At 31.2% G+C, this 17,860-nt stretch overlaps 1 protein-coding gene across 2 annotated transcripts in view; it reads right to left on the bottom strand.

Moving 5' to 3' along the window:
* The window catches only part of RB1CC1 (RB1 inducible coiled-coil 1), a 76,746-nt gene that overhangs the window by 2,707 nt on the left and 56,179 nt on the right, over positions 1–17,860 (bottom strand). The window contains exons 17-23 of one of the 2 annotated variants that reach the window (XM_036232849.1): positions 16,981–17,089; positions 16,636–16,876; positions 9,137–9,191; positions 8,065–8,112; positions 6,074–6,132; positions 4,042–4,178; positions 1,037–1,107 (exon numbers count right to left, since the gene is read on the bottom strand). In XM_036232849.1, coding sequence (XP_036088742.1) covers positions 1,037–1,107; positions 4,042–4,178; positions 6,074–6,132; positions 8,065–8,112; positions 9,137–9,191; positions 16,636–16,876; positions 16,981–17,089 — 720 coding nt within the window. The remainder of the gene's footprint in view (positions 1–1,036; positions 1,108–4,041; positions 4,179–6,073; positions 6,133–8,064; positions 8,113–9,136; positions 9,192–16,635; positions 16,877–16,980; positions 17,090–17,860) is intronic. The other variant, XM_036232850.1, reaches the window with a different exon arrangement.

Raw genomic sequence — 17,860 nt, 5'->3', positions numbered from 1 at the left:
CTGAAAAATGCAATTCTAGATACATATCCAAACATCCAACGAGCCTTAAAATTTCAAAAAGATTTTTAAAAATGTAGTGAATATCAAAAAGTTTATGAAATCCTAGCAAAGGATGGGGTTGGAAAAGATTATTCAAAAACATAAACATAAATAATAAAACCAAAGTAGTACTTTCAAATATTTTCTGCGATGAAGACAATGATTTTGTGTCAATTAAAAAGAGATGGTTAATTGCTTTGGATTACAGTACAGACACCAAGAATGAATAAAATTTATTTTGGTTTTTCTGAATTTTCATTAGCATTTTTTTGTGTGTGTGAAATATGTGAAATAAATATTTTTATGACTTATATTGGCCTATTTTTTTTTTTTTTTCGTACTGATGGGCTCTTTTTACACTGTTTTCTTCTTCATTAAAAAAAAAAAAAGAAAGATGTGTGGAATGGATAACCCACATAAATAGAGGGATGGCTGTTTTTTAAGTATCAAACCTCAATACTATACAGTTTAAGCTCTATTAGTGTCCTGGAACAGAGGTGCCCAAAATTACAGTGAGTTAGGAAGAATGTTCACTAGATTTCACTGATTCTATTGCACTGGCATTGCTGATATTATAGCCAGGTACAATTTTAGCCATTGAATGTTTTACATTATCTTTCTTAGATGAAAGCAGCTTATGAAAATAAGAAAACATCAACTCTACCTATAAAAAATTCACTTTAATCACTAACTACTCTGTGTTCTTTTTTCTTTTTTTGTTGTACATAAAAACACTAATATCAATAGTCATGGAACAGAAACTTGTAGTTTTCCCATTTAGGTCAATGAATTGTTGGTAATCCACCTCTACTATCTAAAGATAAATAACATAAATACTTATAAAATTACTGGTTCAAATTCACACTCATTAAATTCAAGGTCTAACCCAAGTGAGTGAAAAGGTCCAGGACAGCACTATTAACAATTTCTACATAAAGTATAAAGTAGTATGAGAATCTTCTAATTCCTAGGTTTATATCATATAATGTATTTTTACCTTTTTGGCCTGACAGTATTCCTTTTCCATTACTTTTCCAAGCACCCAGGGTCTTCTAGATGCACCTGAAGCTAATGAATCAAATTGTTAGTTCCTTTTTGAAAGTACAGTTATAACCATCTATGAAACGTAACTGCTAGACTCAAAACAGATTAATGAAGTTCTCAACAGTGAAAGAATGTGTAAGACTTTTAAAACTGCTGGAGTCATGAAAGTGTATAATTTACATATCAAAACAATTCATTTTACTTTTCAACAGGTAATTCTTCCCTTTTTACTCATTAGATATAAATGGTAAGTCAAATTATAGAACTAATGAAATTCAAGAAATACAAATAATTTAAGTACGAATCATGAACAAATAAATCTAGGTATTCTAAATTAGCTCAACATTGCCATCTACTGAAAGTGCTAATAAAGATGACTTTTTACAGAAAAACAAATTATTTTCTAGGTTCAAAGCTGAGCACTGCTATCTGAGGGGCAGCGGTTTTAGCACCAGAGCTCCAGAGCAAAAAGGGCACCTTTCTGACATGGACCACACAGCGCCTGGCACAGCAGTGTGAACACAGTTGGTGCACAATAAATCACTAATGTAGGTCAAGAAGCAAGGAAAGTCTAGAAGGGTAGTATTTACATAAAGGGGAGATGGAAAAATGTGGGATGAAACAGGATGCAAAAACTTGTACTCACAGGGCCCAAGTCTGAAAACCTAAGAAGTCAATACTCATTCTACTTAAATTTGTCAGAAGAAAAGCTGTCATGAATAGGCTGAACTCAAAAGTACTCAGCCAATAAACTAAAGCCTCTGAGATTCCCGAGAGAAGCCAAAATTGATTTTTATTCCATAAACATAATTTAGCAAGATATAAATAAAGGGTATCCTGAACAAACCATCAGAAATTAACATACACAGATACTACCCTGTGACGGAAAGATAATAAAGCCTCTGAACCATAGGATAAGGAAAATACTCTGAAGAATAATATAGTATTTCAGGCAATTCATAATTTCTGAAAAAAAATCATCTAAAATTAAAAGATATACACATGTAGAGATAATGCAAATGGGGGAAAAGTTAACAAAAGGTGAACTTGGGCAAAGGTTTATGGGGGTTTTTTTGTACTGTACCCATTATGCAAGTTTTTGGTAAAAATTAAAAATCACTTTCAAATAGGAACTTGAAACAAATGAAAAACAAAAACCCACAAAAAGAAAACTGCATTGACACTGCTGACAAAAAAAAACTATTAAATTCATTGTTTTCAAGGTATAAAACCAGTAAGTTGTAAGCTTGTCCTCTAATTTTTCAGTTACATGGAAATATACATATCTATGAACATTTTATATAATCCATCACCAGCAGCCACGACAAAGTGATCCTGTGCCACTGGCTTAGCTCAGGAATTCATACTTGACCAGGTTATCATTCCAAATAGGAACAGCAATATAAACGGACATACATTCTTTTTTTTTAAAGATCAAAGTAGTAGTAGAAGTAGTAGTAGTAGTAGTAGTAGTAGTAGTAGTAGTAGTAGTAGTAATAATAAAGAATAGTAATAGGATTAAAAAGGTAAGCAGGTGTGGGGAATCTCCTGCCCTGTCATTTATGTTCTGGTACTGTTTACATCTCTATGCGTCCGCTTTAACCTATGTGGTCTCCCTCTGGGAACAGCTGGGGGTGAAGATGAGAAGAGGCTTCCGTTCAATGAATGATGATTTTACCACTACTCCAGGAGCCTGACCCTGGCCGACTTCTAAATAGTTCCTTCTAAAGAGTAAACATTTATTTCCTATGGGCTTTTAAAATAAAAAAATCATGGCCCACTCCTGAGCACATACACATAAACGATTGCTTAGTTAAAACTAAGGGAAGAACTATTGCTGAATATGAAAACTTTGTCCTAATACAATTTCATCTGAAATTTTATATTCTTTGACCCTAAGGAAAAAAAGAAAACGGAAACAAATGAAAGCACTGGAATGGATATGAGGAGGAATACAGCCAAGCAGTAGACTGCCATACAGAAACACAGAGAATGGTTTCTAGAAGGCAAACAAAGCCTGTCATGGGACAGAGAATAATGGGAACTGGACCTGAAGACAAGTATCGCACATTGTTAAAAAAAAATCAATGTGAGAGGGAGACAAGTAGAACATATATGTATATTCTTTTCCCTCCCTAAATGGCTTGATAACTAACTACATTGAGCTGACAAAGAAAATTGCTGCATTCATATTGGTCAGTATAGCAATAGCAGGAAACTGGAAAAATAACCCCCTCCCTCTCCATCTTCTTTCTCCTATGAGGAAGGAAAACAGATACTAGAAATAGTGGGGGGAAAACATACCTTGTGGCAGTAAACAGCTATTTATTTTAAGTCTGCTTTTAGGCTAGACTATTAAGTAGTCTAAAAATTATTTTAGAAGATTTTTATACCTGATTGGGGAAAATAGTTCAGTATATCAGACCCAGCAATCACTGGTCCACAGCTACATCTCATAATAAAGCATCCAACAAAGTTTTTAAAAAATTATTTAAACATGGTGGATATTTTAAAAAAGTAGTAGATAATTGTAATTCAGCTGCCTTTTTTAAAAAAAAATATTGACAAACTTAATGCAAAACAAGGCAGAAATATGGGATGATAAGAGAGAAAAGACAATTTATATATATATATAAATATATATATATTTTGCCAAAAAAAGGGTAACAATGCCTTTATAAACAAATGAACATGTAAGTTTAAATAAGCGGTATTTATATAAAAATTATAACAATTTAAATCTGCTGTTGCTAGGGTACGAGTATCTGACCCAATCACATTAGCTATACTGGTTTTAAACTGTCCATAGAAAATAATCTGGATAATGCAGATTTTATAACAAACAAACAAATAACAAAGTGACTTAATTCTGATACAATTAGACAACAGGAAAGAAAAATCTTTAATATATTCTTTCCACTCCAGGTTTATTATTTTAGTTACAGATGTGACACTTACCTCCCTCACCTGGTTGGAGATCCAGGGCAGGCAGGGACTCTGAATGCAGAAAATATAAGGTTGGACTAACAGTAAATAATACATAATTGTCGTGGCGTTCGTCTAGGATGATGAGTACCAAATCTCCCACCTGAAAACTGAATAAAGGAGTATCATTTTATTGCCCTAAAAAGCTACTATCACCCTTATCCTAAAAACTTTTAAGTATATATTCTGTAATGTTCAACTATTTATTGAAATATCAATGCGATGTTAATTTTCACATTTACATGATATATATATTTTTTATTCTACCCAGTTTCTAATGGAAGTGCCGATTATATATAATAGATGTTCAAAGAATGATGACAGCAACAGTCAGTGACCAAAAGTTTTTTAAAAGAACAAAAAAAAAAGCTTGGATAAAGGGTAGCAAAACCACCTACTATAGTTTGCTTAGTTATAGGAAGAAGATATGCATCCTACCCTTCCATTTTATAAGAAATATGACTTCTGAGGGAGCAAGCTTACTTATATAGCCACAATGATAAAAAAAATTACACTATTTCTCCAGTTTCCAAGTACACTTGCTTTTCAATTTGAAGGAAAAACCAATTGAGGTAGGTTCATGTTCTTAATTAGGTTTACAGAAGTCAATGGAAGTTTAGAATGAAGGCCTGAAATGAGGGAGGAAGCAAGAAAAGAATGAAATGATACGAGTGCCTCCGTGCTTTAAGTGGCGTCTGTCTCTTCAGAGTCTTTTGTAGAAATGTAGTTCAAAATAATAACAGGCCTTGAAAGTTACCCTTGAATTCCTTAGTCATCAAGATAATTTCATTTAGTCCTACACCTAATAAATCATCAAAATCACTGGGAAGCTTTTAACGACAATAGTCTTTTATTCATTAATTGTTTATCCTATGAATACTTGTTGCTTACCCAACAATATGTGGTAGGCATTGCTTTGGTACACACCAGAAAATCTAAAAAGGTAGATGGTGCCTCTCTGAGGAAGTTTTTTAAATTTGTTTTTAAGCTCATCTCTCTCTAATCTTTGAAAGACCATAAATCAATTTGATTTGACATACAGCTTATAGGTAAAGATCAGATATCACCCTTTTAAATAAATGAAAAAAGATAAAATTCAAATAAGGCTAAAGTAAACACTGATTTGACAACCACATTTTGGTTAACAGATCTACTAAAGACTAAACAAAGGGTCTTTAAAAAATATTTAGTTTACTGATTTTTGTATCAGTACCAATGGGTATAGGAGACTGACCAATGTTCATGAACTGCTAACAATACTTTTCTTTCTTATTACACAGAGGCTTCTTTCGAATAGCCCAAACCAAAAACTGATATATGACAATGGGGTAATTTGGCCCAGAAAGATTGTCTACTAAATTGTTCAATCAATTTAATAGTGTATTATGAATTTTTAGCAAATCAATGAAATGAAGTCTGAAAAAATGAGAAAATGCTGCAGCTTAAACAATCAAGACTTTCCAATATAAAACGAAAAAAGACTATGGCAACAAATGAGATTTAAAAGATGGCACCGGCTGAAAAGTGAACTAGAGTCAAAAAGGTTCTAATTAATAATAATTAGAAATAGTAATTAAAAAAATAATAATTAGAAAAAATCTCTTGCTCAGTGGCCACCTTTAAGACTTTTCTCCCAAAACTCTGGTTTCATATTTTTGCTTAGTGGCCTCTTCTAACTGAACATCATACTAGTCCTTCATAATTGTCAGAGAAAGATTAGAAGAAAATTTAATTTTAATCCACAGACTGGAAATAAGAACAAAGGCATGTTCATACCATGTTCTGAAATTCATGTCTTATCTGTTCCCACTTTTACTTTTAAAAGACTCAAAAAATGTTAAATTACTTTTTTCAATAACACATTTTTACTACCAATGAGTACAACACAGTTCAATAAACCTATACCTGAAGGATTATAGCCACTAAAATATATTTTCATTAACAATTTTGGTTCAGTAAATTTTTTTCAGAGAAAAAAATACAAAATATAAATGAAATTACTTACTCTCTAATAGCTATCTTTTCCGAATGCCTTGAGGATACAGAAGACATGCTTTGAGACATCTAAAAATAAATGAACAGTTCATAAAACTTATAAAATTAACGTATCACATAGTTATTAGGTCCTTAGGCAAAACCTTCTTCCACACATTCACGTCTGTAGTCGCAGCTTTTTAAGAGTCCAAAGTTATATAGTTCATTAATATAATTTCTTTCCTTCAACATTACTTTCACTGGACAAATTTACCTACCTTTATGTTATTTTCTGAATCAAATTTGGCTAAATAAAAAACTGAATATAGAATATTTTATTTGTAATTACGTATTTAATCTTAAAACTATTACAGGAAAAGAGATTGACATTTTTTGAGAAAGCTTGGAAAATTACAACTTCAAATCTTTCCTTTTGGCGAAAGAACAAACCAACCAACAACGTCTTTAGAAAAATCTTATTCGAAAGCCCAATATCTAACAATACTATGATGACTGAAATGAGGATGAGAGAATAAAATTTTGGAAGTTGGTAAAGTCTCTCCTCTCTCACCTCCAAGGTGACTCCTGATATGCCTCGGTCTAAAAACCCATTATTCTGAGCAAGCACTAAATAATGAAAGGACACCTACACTTCCAGAGCAGAGTAGGCTCAAGGCCTAGCTGTAGAAATAAATGAAAGATAAATGAATTTCTCCTTGCTTATTATCTAATTTTGATAATCGGAATTTCTTCCATTCCCTCTGAACATTATCTTGAATAATGCAGGGTCTTAATTAGTGTTTAAAAACAAAAAAGAAAGAGCAACAACAAATAATAAATAGGCCTAAAAGTGTAGAGCAACTGATTATCAAAATCATCCAAATGGTCTATGCTAACAGTGAAGACATATTCAACTTTTAGATTCTTTAAAAAGCTTAAGTTTTACATAAATTTATTATAAATGAGGGCTTAGACTTGAGAAAGCACTATGTAAATACAGTTATAAATCGTTATGAAAGTATAAGTGGGGAAGAGTGGGTTACTCTTTGGATCTGAAGGACAAAATTCATTCATAAACGTTTCCCAAGCATCTACTAGGTACTGTACCAGTTACCATTCTAGGAGCTAAGAATACAGCAGTGAACTAAAACCCTTGCCAAATAGAGCTTATATTCCATTGACGATAGTGCATAAAACAAAATGCTGAGTGATGTCTGGGATGTCTTTTTGAAAAATAGTTTGATCTACTTAAAGAACTATCGAATAGCCTTAAGATTATTTTGGTAATAAATTAATGACTGACAGATGATCTAATCACCATAGAATATGTAATTTCTGCTGTTTAAATATGAAAAAAAGCAGATGTTTCCCTACAAGACACACCTTAAACTGTTCCATTTCCTTGTAAATTGTAATTATTAGAATTTCAAAAATGAAATAGTTGCTTCGTTAAAACATATATAAGACTGACTGTAAAAATGACTGTACAAGTGCTTGGTTAAATTCACAAGGTGGAATAAAGCAAAAGCAATTCAGCAGACCATACAAGGGTGCGCCTCATGCAACGTGTCACGTTCAGTATTAAAAAAAAAAAAAAAAAAAGACCACAAAAGGATATAATGTATTAATTATGCACTTGAGTGAACATGTTACTCTTCGAAAGATTTATGAAGAGTACCTCTAACTTATTTCTGACTTAAGAATCCTAACTTGATGGTACACATTTAATTATGAAATCCTATGCGATTATATATTGTTAATAATCAGAAAAAAACTGTCTTGATTCGTTCACTGCTTTAAAATTATATCAGGTAGGTACTTAGTCAGATCCACAGTCACAGATAGTATCTCTGACCTGAAGTCATCACTCTAAGAATCGCTAGTTATCAATTACCAACATAGCTCAACAAAAACCACTAAAAATAAATTAATCGAACATCTTTCTGATAGTAGATCTTTATAATGGAATAGAATGTACAACATTTTTAAATGTTAAGCTCAACTGGGCAAGAAAAAACTTACCAGTCTTTGATTTAACCGTTTGTTTTCTTCTTCTTTCAATTGTAAGGTCTGCAGGGAAAAAAAAAAAAAAAGATACCTGTGGTTTATCCCTATGTCTACTCAAATCTAAACATGATGATTATTAAAATATTCTTAATCTTCAGATTGATATTTAGTTCTAGAATCAAAGGTTAGTGGAAATATTCTATGAATCCTTTCCAATTGTTTTAATCATTCACTGGCTTAAAAGATTACCACATTTTGGTACATTTACCTAAGCCAAGGTTTCTCAAAGGTTAATATGAATTAGAAACATATCATCTGTGAATCTTGTAAATATGTAATAATTATATGAGATCTATCCCCAAAGACTTTGCTAGTATGTCTGGCCTAACAGGAGAAATCTGCAGTTACAGCATATATCCCAGTTGATTCTGATGTAGCTGATCGTATCAGCCTTTAATAATAAACGAACAAAAAAAATGCATGCTAGAATCCGTTGTATGATTTTGACTAGATTCTTATCAATTAAGCTTGTAAAAAAAAATGTTGAAAATCTTAAAAGCCTATGGAATGAGAAGTGGTTTATAAACAAAGACCTATTAAATTTGAATCAAAATTACATATGATCTAATATTATAACTGGAAGAAAACCCCTTACTGCCATTTTCCTGTTCATTTCCGTTAGTCTCTAATAAAGAACATAACTTTTCTTCATTATTAAATTTTTCATTATTCATGCCCAATTCTAGATTTAATGCTTTGTTTCTGAAATATGTAAAATTCATACTTAAAATGTTTTAGTGAATTCTGAGCTATTATTGAATAAAACTTCTGTTCCATATATTTTATAAAGACCACTAACCTTTCCTCTAACACAGACTTCAATTACTGGGATGATAAAACAAATAAGAAGCCTGAAATAATACTGACAATTGTTTAGCAACTTCTCAAAATATTAACCGCAAAATTAACTTTAAAAAGATCTAATTTATAAACACAAATTGAGTATGTTTTCAACATAAGGTTTATTTAATTATATCCCCAGAGTAAACATATTAAACATTGTACTTCAAGAAAATAATTTACTTACTCGTTCTAACAACATTATCCTCTGTTTTTCTTCAGACAGCATATGGACATTTTCTCTAAGAGAGATGGATTTTAGTTTAAGTCTTTTAAAATTCTTGACTTTATATTCTTTAATAACATTTTAGAAGTTTATTACTAGAAAGCACTTTAAAATTAAAAATCTACGTTAAATTTTAAAAAAAGCAGCCTGTTTAAATTAGGGTACATTTCAATAGTGTGTATTTGTACCAGAGGTCTTGAATTTAGACCTATAAACCTTTTGAAACTATAAGCAGAACATTTTGTGCATACATTTTTTAGAATAATGTCTTACATTTCAAGATTTTCCTGCCCCGCCCCCCCCCCCCCCCCAGGAATTAAGAACCACTCTTCTTCCTATGTGTGAAACCATGTTGCTGATAATGTATTAGTTCTTTGGTGGTTCCATCCTTCAAACTATATACAAAACAAAACAAAAATGCTACATGTCTTTGAGCTACAGAACTTAGTTTCAGTTTACAAAACTAAACCAAATCTCAATAAAGTCTTCAAAAGTATAACTAAGTGGCTAGAATGTGTTAGTCACTATGCCATGTATGGATTTGCTTATCACACTAAAATATTCAAAAACTAATTATAAAAGAAAAAAAATAGTGTATAGCCTTTTATTTTTTTATTGAGGCATAAAGACAAAACTGTAAGATAAAGTATACAACATGATGGTTTGATATATGTTTATATAGTGAAAGGAGTCCCTCCTTCAAGTTAGTTACCACGTTTGTCCTTTTTTGGAGGGGAAGGGGCACAACACTGAAGTTCTACTCGCTGGCCAAATTTCAGCTATACAATACCGTGTTATCACCTATAGTCATCATATTATACATTCGTCTTATAACTGAAAGTTTGCAAACCCTTTTACAGTCTCTCCCTATTCCTCTATCCCCAGTCCCTGGCAACCACTCTTCTACTGTTTCTATGAGTTTGACTTAAAAAAAAAAAAAAAAAAATTCCACACATCATCAGAGATACCATGAAGTATTTGTCTCTCTGTCTGGCTTATTTTACTTGGCATAATGCCCTTTAGGTTCACCCACATCATTGCAAAATGCAGGATTTCCTTCTTTCTCAGGGCTAAATAATAATTCATTGTGCATGTGTGTGTGTGTGTGTGTGTGCGCAGACATATAAATAATAATATATATATTTGTGTGTGTGTGTGTGTGTGTGTATTTTCCTACTCTATTCATCCATTCATGAACACCTAGAAGGTTCTCATATCTTGACTACTGTGAATAATGCTGCAAAGAACATGGATGTACATCTCTTTGAGATAATGGCTTCATGTCCACACTGTTTTCTACAATGGCTGTACCAGTTTACATTCCCACCAACAGTGTAAAAGGGTTTCCATGTCTCCACATCCTCACCAGCATTTTGATAGCAGCCATTCTAATAGATGTGAGGTGGTATCTCATTATGGTTTTATCTGATTTGTCATCTCTTACCTTTTTGATAACACCCATCCTAAAAGGTTTGAGATGATTAACGTCTCATTGTAGTTTTGATTTGTATTTTCCTAATAATTAGTGATGTCAAACACTTTTTCACGTACTGGCTTGCAATTTGCATGTCTTCTTTGAAAAAATATCTATTCAGGTCCTTAGCTCACTTTTTAATTGGGTTGCTTTTGGTGTGGGTGTGTGTGTGTGTGTGTGTGTGTGTGTGTGTGTGTGTGTGTGTGTAGTTGTGTGAGTTCTTTACATATTTCAGACATTAACAATTTATAAGATATGTGATTAACAAATATTTTCTCCCCAACTATTCCATAGGTTGACTTTTCATTTTGTTGATGGTTTTCTTTTTAGTTTAATATAGTCCCACTTGTTTGTTCTTCTTGCTTTCTGTGTAACATCCAAAAACATCACTGCCAAGACCAATGTTGAGGAGCTTACCCCTGATATTTCTAACAAATTTTATGGTTTCAAGTTTTATGTTCAAGTCTTTATCAATTTAGAGTTTATTTTTATGTATGGTATAAGACAGGTCCAGTTTCATTTCTTTACATGTGGCTATCCAGTTTTCCCAACATCATTTATTGAAGAAACTCTCCTTTCCAATTATTAGCTTCCTCATCAAATATAGCTGACCATAAATACAGGTATTTATTTCTGGGCTCTCTATTCTGTTCCATTGAGTTATCTGTTTTTATGCCAATAGCATACTATTTGATTACTATAATGCTGTAATATAGTTTGAAATCAAGAAGTGTGATGCCTCCAGCTTTGTTCTTGCTCAAGACTACTTTGGCTATTCAGGGTCTTTTATAAATCTATATGAATTTTAAGATTGCTTTTTTCCTTTCTCTATTCCAATGCCATTGACATTGCGGTAGAGATTGTACTGAATCTATATATTGCTTTGGGTAGTAAGGACATTTTAATGATGTTAATTCTTCCAATCCATGAACATGGGATACTTTTCCATTTATTTGTGTCTTCTTCAATTTCTTTCATCAGCGTCTTATAATTTTCAGTGTACAGATCTTTCAGCTGCTTGGTTAAATTTATTTCTAAATATATATTCTTTGGAATGCAACTGTAAATGAAATTGTTTCCTTAAATTCTTTTTGATAGTTTATTGTTAGTGAACAGAAACACAACTGATTTCTGTATATTTATTTTGTATCTTACAAACTGACTGAATGCATTTACTCTAGTTTTAATAGCTTTCTGGTGGAGTCTTTAGGGTTTTTTATATATAATGTCATGTCGTCTACAAATTTTACTTCTTTTACAATTTGGATGCCTTTTATTTACTTTTCTTGTGTAATTGCTCTGGTTAGGGCTTCCAGTATACTAACTATGGTGATGCTGATGTTTGCCAAATACTTTTTTCTGTGTTTACTGAGATGATTACATAATTTTTGCCCTTTATGTTGTTAATGTGATATTCACTGATTGATTTGTAGATGATGAACCATCCTATATCTCTGGAATAAATCTCAATTGATCATGATGTATGATCTTTTTATGTGTTGTTGAATTCAACTGACTAATATTTTATAGATTTCTGCATCTATGTTCAACTGAAATAATGGCCTATAATTTTCACTTCTCGTAGTGTCACTGTCAGGCTCTGGAATCAGGGTAATACTGGCCTCATAAAATAAGTTTGGTAGTATTCTTTATTATGTTTTTGAAGCCTTTCAGAAGTTTGGTATTAGTTCTTTTTAAAATAATATTTGGTAGAATTCGCCTATAAAGCTATTTGGTCATGGATTTTTCCTTGTGGGGAGGTTTTTGATTATTGATCCAATCTTCTTACTAGTAATTGGTCCTATTTGAATTTCTACTTCATTATTCTATCTTGGAAGGTTGCATGTTTCTAGGAATTTATCCATTTCTTCTAGGTTGCCCAATTTGTTGGCAACTGTTTGTAGGGGTCTCTTATGATTCTTTGTATTTCTAAGGTATTAGCTGCAGTATCGGCTTTTAAATTCTTCTGCAGGTATAATTGCTCAATTATATTTTAAGTAATGGGTAGGGGCAGGAACTGTATCGTCTTCTAAGTGTTAATTCTTATAGGAAGAGACTATGACTAATGTAAAGTCACAAAGATTTACTCCTATAAGAGTTTTATAACTTTAGTTTTTACTTTTAAGTCCATGATCCATTTAAGTTTATTTGTATTGAATGGTAAAGATCCAATTCATTCTTTTCCATGTTCAGCTGTCACAGCAAGAGTAGATAACCTTTTTTTTTCCTTGATTTTAGGAGAAAGGCATTCAGTCTTTTCACCATTAAGTATGATCTTAGTTCTGAGTTTTCACAGATGCATTTTATTAGGTTGAGGAAGTTCTCTTCTATTCCTAGTTTGTGAATTTTTTTATAATGAAAGACTGTATTCTGTAAAATGCTTTCTTTTTATCCATTGATATTGATATGGTTTATTACATATATTGATTTTCAGATATTAAACCAACTTGTATTTCTGCACTAAATCCAGTAAGAATCTCTTTTGCATATTGCTGGATTCAGTTTATTAGTATTTTATTGAGAATACCTATATCTATAGTTATAAGAAATATTTTTTAAATATAGAAATGAATTTATTGATGTAGAGTTTCTGATTCAGTAGGACAAATGAGTCCCAAGATTTTAATTTCTAAGAAAGTTAACGGTCACTTTGGTGTTGCTCCTTTAAGATGACTGTACTAATCTAGTGTTTCTAATTCTTAAACAAACAGTTTTTTTCTACACTTTTAGAAAAACAAATAGGAAATTAAGGGAGATTTCTAAATTAGGTTAAAACAGGTAGAAACCCAGCCCATGTGAGAAGCAATCAAGAAAGGACCAAGTTTGCATTACTAGCCCTAACCTTGTTTTTTTTCCTGAGGTCTAACTAATATGCAAAAACTGTACATATTTAATGTATACATCTTGATGAGTTTGGACATATGCATACACAACCAAGGAATTAAAACTATCAAATTTCAAAAATGTGTGTGTATGTATGTGTGTGTGAGAGACAGAGACAGAAAGAGACAGAGGCAGTGACAGAGAAAGAGGGAGATAGAGAGAGATTAGATAGAAAGGCCCTGATATTTTCTTGAGGTATATTTTGATTTTGGTATCAGCATAATATTGATCTCAAGAATAAGCTGAGTTCTCTCCTTTTCATTTTTTTGGAAAAGATTGTGAAGAACTAGTGCCGATTACTTAAATGTTTGATACTTTGTACTTCCCTACTCTATATTCAGTCTTCTATTTTAAGAAATTTTACAAGTTAAAAACATTTTTAGTCTTTAATATATCTATAATATTTTTTGGTATCTACTGTAAAATATGGATTAACCTCCACCAATGGGTAACTAAATACTCCTGTGTTTCGTTTCTTTTTCCAAACTGATTTAAAATGCCATTATTATATTTTCATATACCCATGGGTTTATTTCAAGACTACCAATACTAGTACTCTATTTACCTGCAACTTTACCAAAAAATATGCTGACTTAATTACTATCTATATAACTTAAGACTATATCTTAATACCTAGCAATATAAATTCCTTAGCGCTTTTTTAAAAAAATTATTATCAACTATTTTTGCATGTTTATTCTATATGAATTTTAGCATCCAATAGCAAATTTTACATAACTTATCCTGTTGAAATTTTAATTGGGAATAGAATAACTGAATAAATCTGATGAGAAAATGGTATCTTTACGATACTGTATTTCCATCCATCTTTAACTTTCAGGCCTTTTAATATCTTTCATAAAATTCTGTAGTTTTCTCCAAAAGGGTCTTATACAGTTTTTGTTAAATTCATTACTAACAAATCATTTCCTTGAATATTTTTTAGACTCTCTTATGTATATATACAAATCAGCTTCAATATGCAAAGTGCTCTTCTTGTAATACATCTTTGACCTCTACTTTGATATAGTCTTATTATTTCTAATAGTTCTGTTAGGTCTTTGTGGTTTGAAAAGAACATTATCTTGAAACAACGCAGTTCAGCCTTTACTTGCCAATTTTTATTGTTCATTATATTGTCTCACTGAATAGTGATGGTAACATGGCATCTTTCATTCTTTCTAAATTATGAAAACTACTTCTATATATTTCAACATTAAATATGATGTTTGCTATATGTGTCTCATATACACTCTCAAAATAAGAAAATTCCCCTCTATTCTTGGTTTACTAAGGTTTTTAAAAAATATTATTTTAAATTAACAAGCACTGAGGTTTTATCAATTGCCATTTCTGTATCTACTGAGATGATCATATAATTCCTTCTCATATGATCAGTAAATACGATTACATTAAAAGATATTCTAATATTTAACTATTATTACTGCATTCCTGAAACACTTCATTGAGTCATGCTAACTGTATCATCTTTGTACTCCATGGTTATTAAATATGACAAAACTGTCTTTAGGATTTTTTATATCTATACTCACAAGTGAGATTAACCAATATCTTAGTCTTTATTAATTTTTAAAACTATATGTAGGAGCACTTGAGATCTTGCTCCTCAGCATATGTCATCAGTTTGGCTCAAATAAACTCTTATAAAAATGCTCTTAAAAAAATAAATAAATAAAAAATAAAATAAATAAAACCATACTTGTGATTATGATTTTAGTCATTCCATAATTTATTGGTACCTTTTTATTTAATCATTTTATAATAGCTCATTTGTTTTTAGTAATTTCACTTACTAAATGTTCTTTAAGTTATATAGTTCTCCCAGTGTACCACCTTAATTGTTTCTCTCATTTCTGATACTTTTGTTTAGTCTTTAATAACTCAATTTTCATTTTCCTATCAATGCCTACGTACAGATGTAAATACATAGGTATTCAAATTTCCATACATACAAACTTCTATTTTTGTTACTTTTAATATTATTGTTTGTGTTCAGTGGACTGAATTATATTAATATTTAGAACTTTGAGACCTTGTTGATTTGGCATGTAGTTAATTTTAACTGTTTTTCTATTGCTTTATTTAGTACTTACTTCATTGTTTCTTGAGAGCAAGAAGTATCTTACACTAACTATGGCTCTAAAAAGTTCTCATTTTAGTTTTTTGATTCATATAAACCATTTTTGATGCAATAAAATTGATCAAAGTCACATTTTTAAGCACTTATTAATTAACGACTAATTGCTTTTGGTGAACTATGCTCTCTCTATATCCAAAATTTTCTCTTTAATTTTTTAAAACTTTTGCATTCGGTAGCTTAGGTATTTTTTCATTATTATTTGCCTTTTATATCATTCTCAATCACATTACATTAAATGTTCTGTATTATTTTTCTTTAGATGTTTCTCTTGTACACAGAATGTAATTAAATGTTTTTCCCTGACAGTTTTTTGTTGATAGGTTGGTTTACTTTTTCACATACATTTGGACTTATTTTTGTCTTTTTTTTTTTTAATACCATGGTCTCTTTATATGTTTATGCTCTGCCTTTTTAAATTACATTTATTTGTTCTGTTTTTCACATACATTCTTAAGCCTCATACTTTTCCAGAACTCAATTTAACCAGTTTCTATTCGTTTCTTTTGAACTAAACAGATTTTCAAAAAACTCTTCTGCATTCCTTCACCCAATACACCTTCACCAAAATGAATATATTCACTGCTACAGTAATGCTTTTTCCTCCTAGGTAACGAACATCAAAGTTTAATCACTCCCTCTAAACAAGAATAGTTTAACACTACTGCAGTGATACTTATCCTGGCAGTCTATGAAACATTTTGCACATATATAGTATGAAAACATGCCAAAGTGATTCATATAGACACAGAATCAGTACTGTTAAAATATTTCTCATACTTATAGGTTAAAGAATTAAAATATCATAACTCTTAAGGTATATGTGCTATGGACAACCAGTAGTGCTAAATATATTTCCTATCTTCAGAAATTTTATCTTACAGAAGTCCAATGGTGGTTTAAAAGCCTGTATTACTTAAGACAGTTGAAGACAGGTGTACTTACTGTACAGACATCATGCTTGTCTCCATTGCCGAGTCCACTCTTCCTTCCTCTTGTGTTTCTATAGCCGATCTCTCTGTTTCACCTGGGAGTTCAGGTGCACAAGCTCCATAAAGTTCTGGGGCTGTAGCTACAAATGCTGATGGAACAAAACTGCTACTACGCAACTTACTGACTTCTTCTTCAAGTTTTTTCTTTTCTTCAAGCAATCGAGCTCGATCTTCAGATAGAGACTCTATCAAATCTGAAGGACAGCCCAAGTTGAAATAAGCATTACAAAACATTTCAAATTAATTTTTTTAGTTTCAAAAAGGAATTCAAAATATCGTATTACAAAGTATTACTAACCTTTATCTCGCTCTTGCTGTTGCATTGTACTTTTCAACTTATCATTAAGATCATTGATTATGTTTTCTTTTCTCATTTTCTCTCTTGTTAAAACAGTGTTAAAATTGGTCTGCAATGACAGAAAGATGAGTACTTAAATTACCTGCATGCACATAGCAGCTAGAGCTAAAGAAAATAAACTTGCAAATATTTTGAAATAGTGCATTTATATGTGGAGAAAATAAAGTGCAATTTACAAATTACATTTATTTTTAAATAGAAATGCTACACTGTGGTAAATAAAATGTTATTATATTTTCCTAATTCCATATTAAGATATCATTATTGACCACATATTTATTGTCAAAGAAAAAAAGCAACAGCAAATGATTTTAAAATTTGGGGGAAAAAGGAAAATGGTCAATAAATTAGCAAGTGTTGTTATACACTTTCCTTTTTCTTTTAGTAATCTTCCTGCCTCGGAACTCTTCCTTTGTCTTTAGTTAAATCTGGATTGCAACAATAACACTTCAGAGATAAATTTATCTCATTTCCATCTCTTATCTAGTTATTTGCAATGGACACTGCACCTCTGCTTTATAATGGTAAGACTTGTTACTCCTCAACTTTTATCAAAACTTTCTTAGTGTGACGCTCATGTATCCAAATGCTTGCATAGATCTAACTGTACCATTTCTTTTATAAAGATGACTGAATTGTTAAAAACGTAATTATAAGATCTCCATTAAGTTCTTGAAACTTAAGAGCAATAGATAATGAAAGTATCTAAATTAACTTTATCTTCTCAGCATTTCCAATTCCAAAATTAAGAGTCTATGATCCTTTAATCAATGCATAATGCCAATAATACTGGTAACAGGGAGATTTAACAAGAATATGG

Source organism: Rousettus aegyptiacus, unplaced genomic scaffold (genome assembly GCF_014176215.1).
Source record: "Rousettus aegyptiacus isolate mRouAeg1 unplaced genomic scaffold, mRouAeg1.p scaffold_m13_p_15, whole genome shotgun sequence".
NCBI lineage: Eukaryota > Metazoa > Chordata > Mammalia > Chiroptera > Pteropodidae > Rousettus > Rousettus aegyptiacus.
Note: the sequence above shows the minus strand (reverse complement) of the source record. Positions and strands in the feature narration are given on the sequence as shown.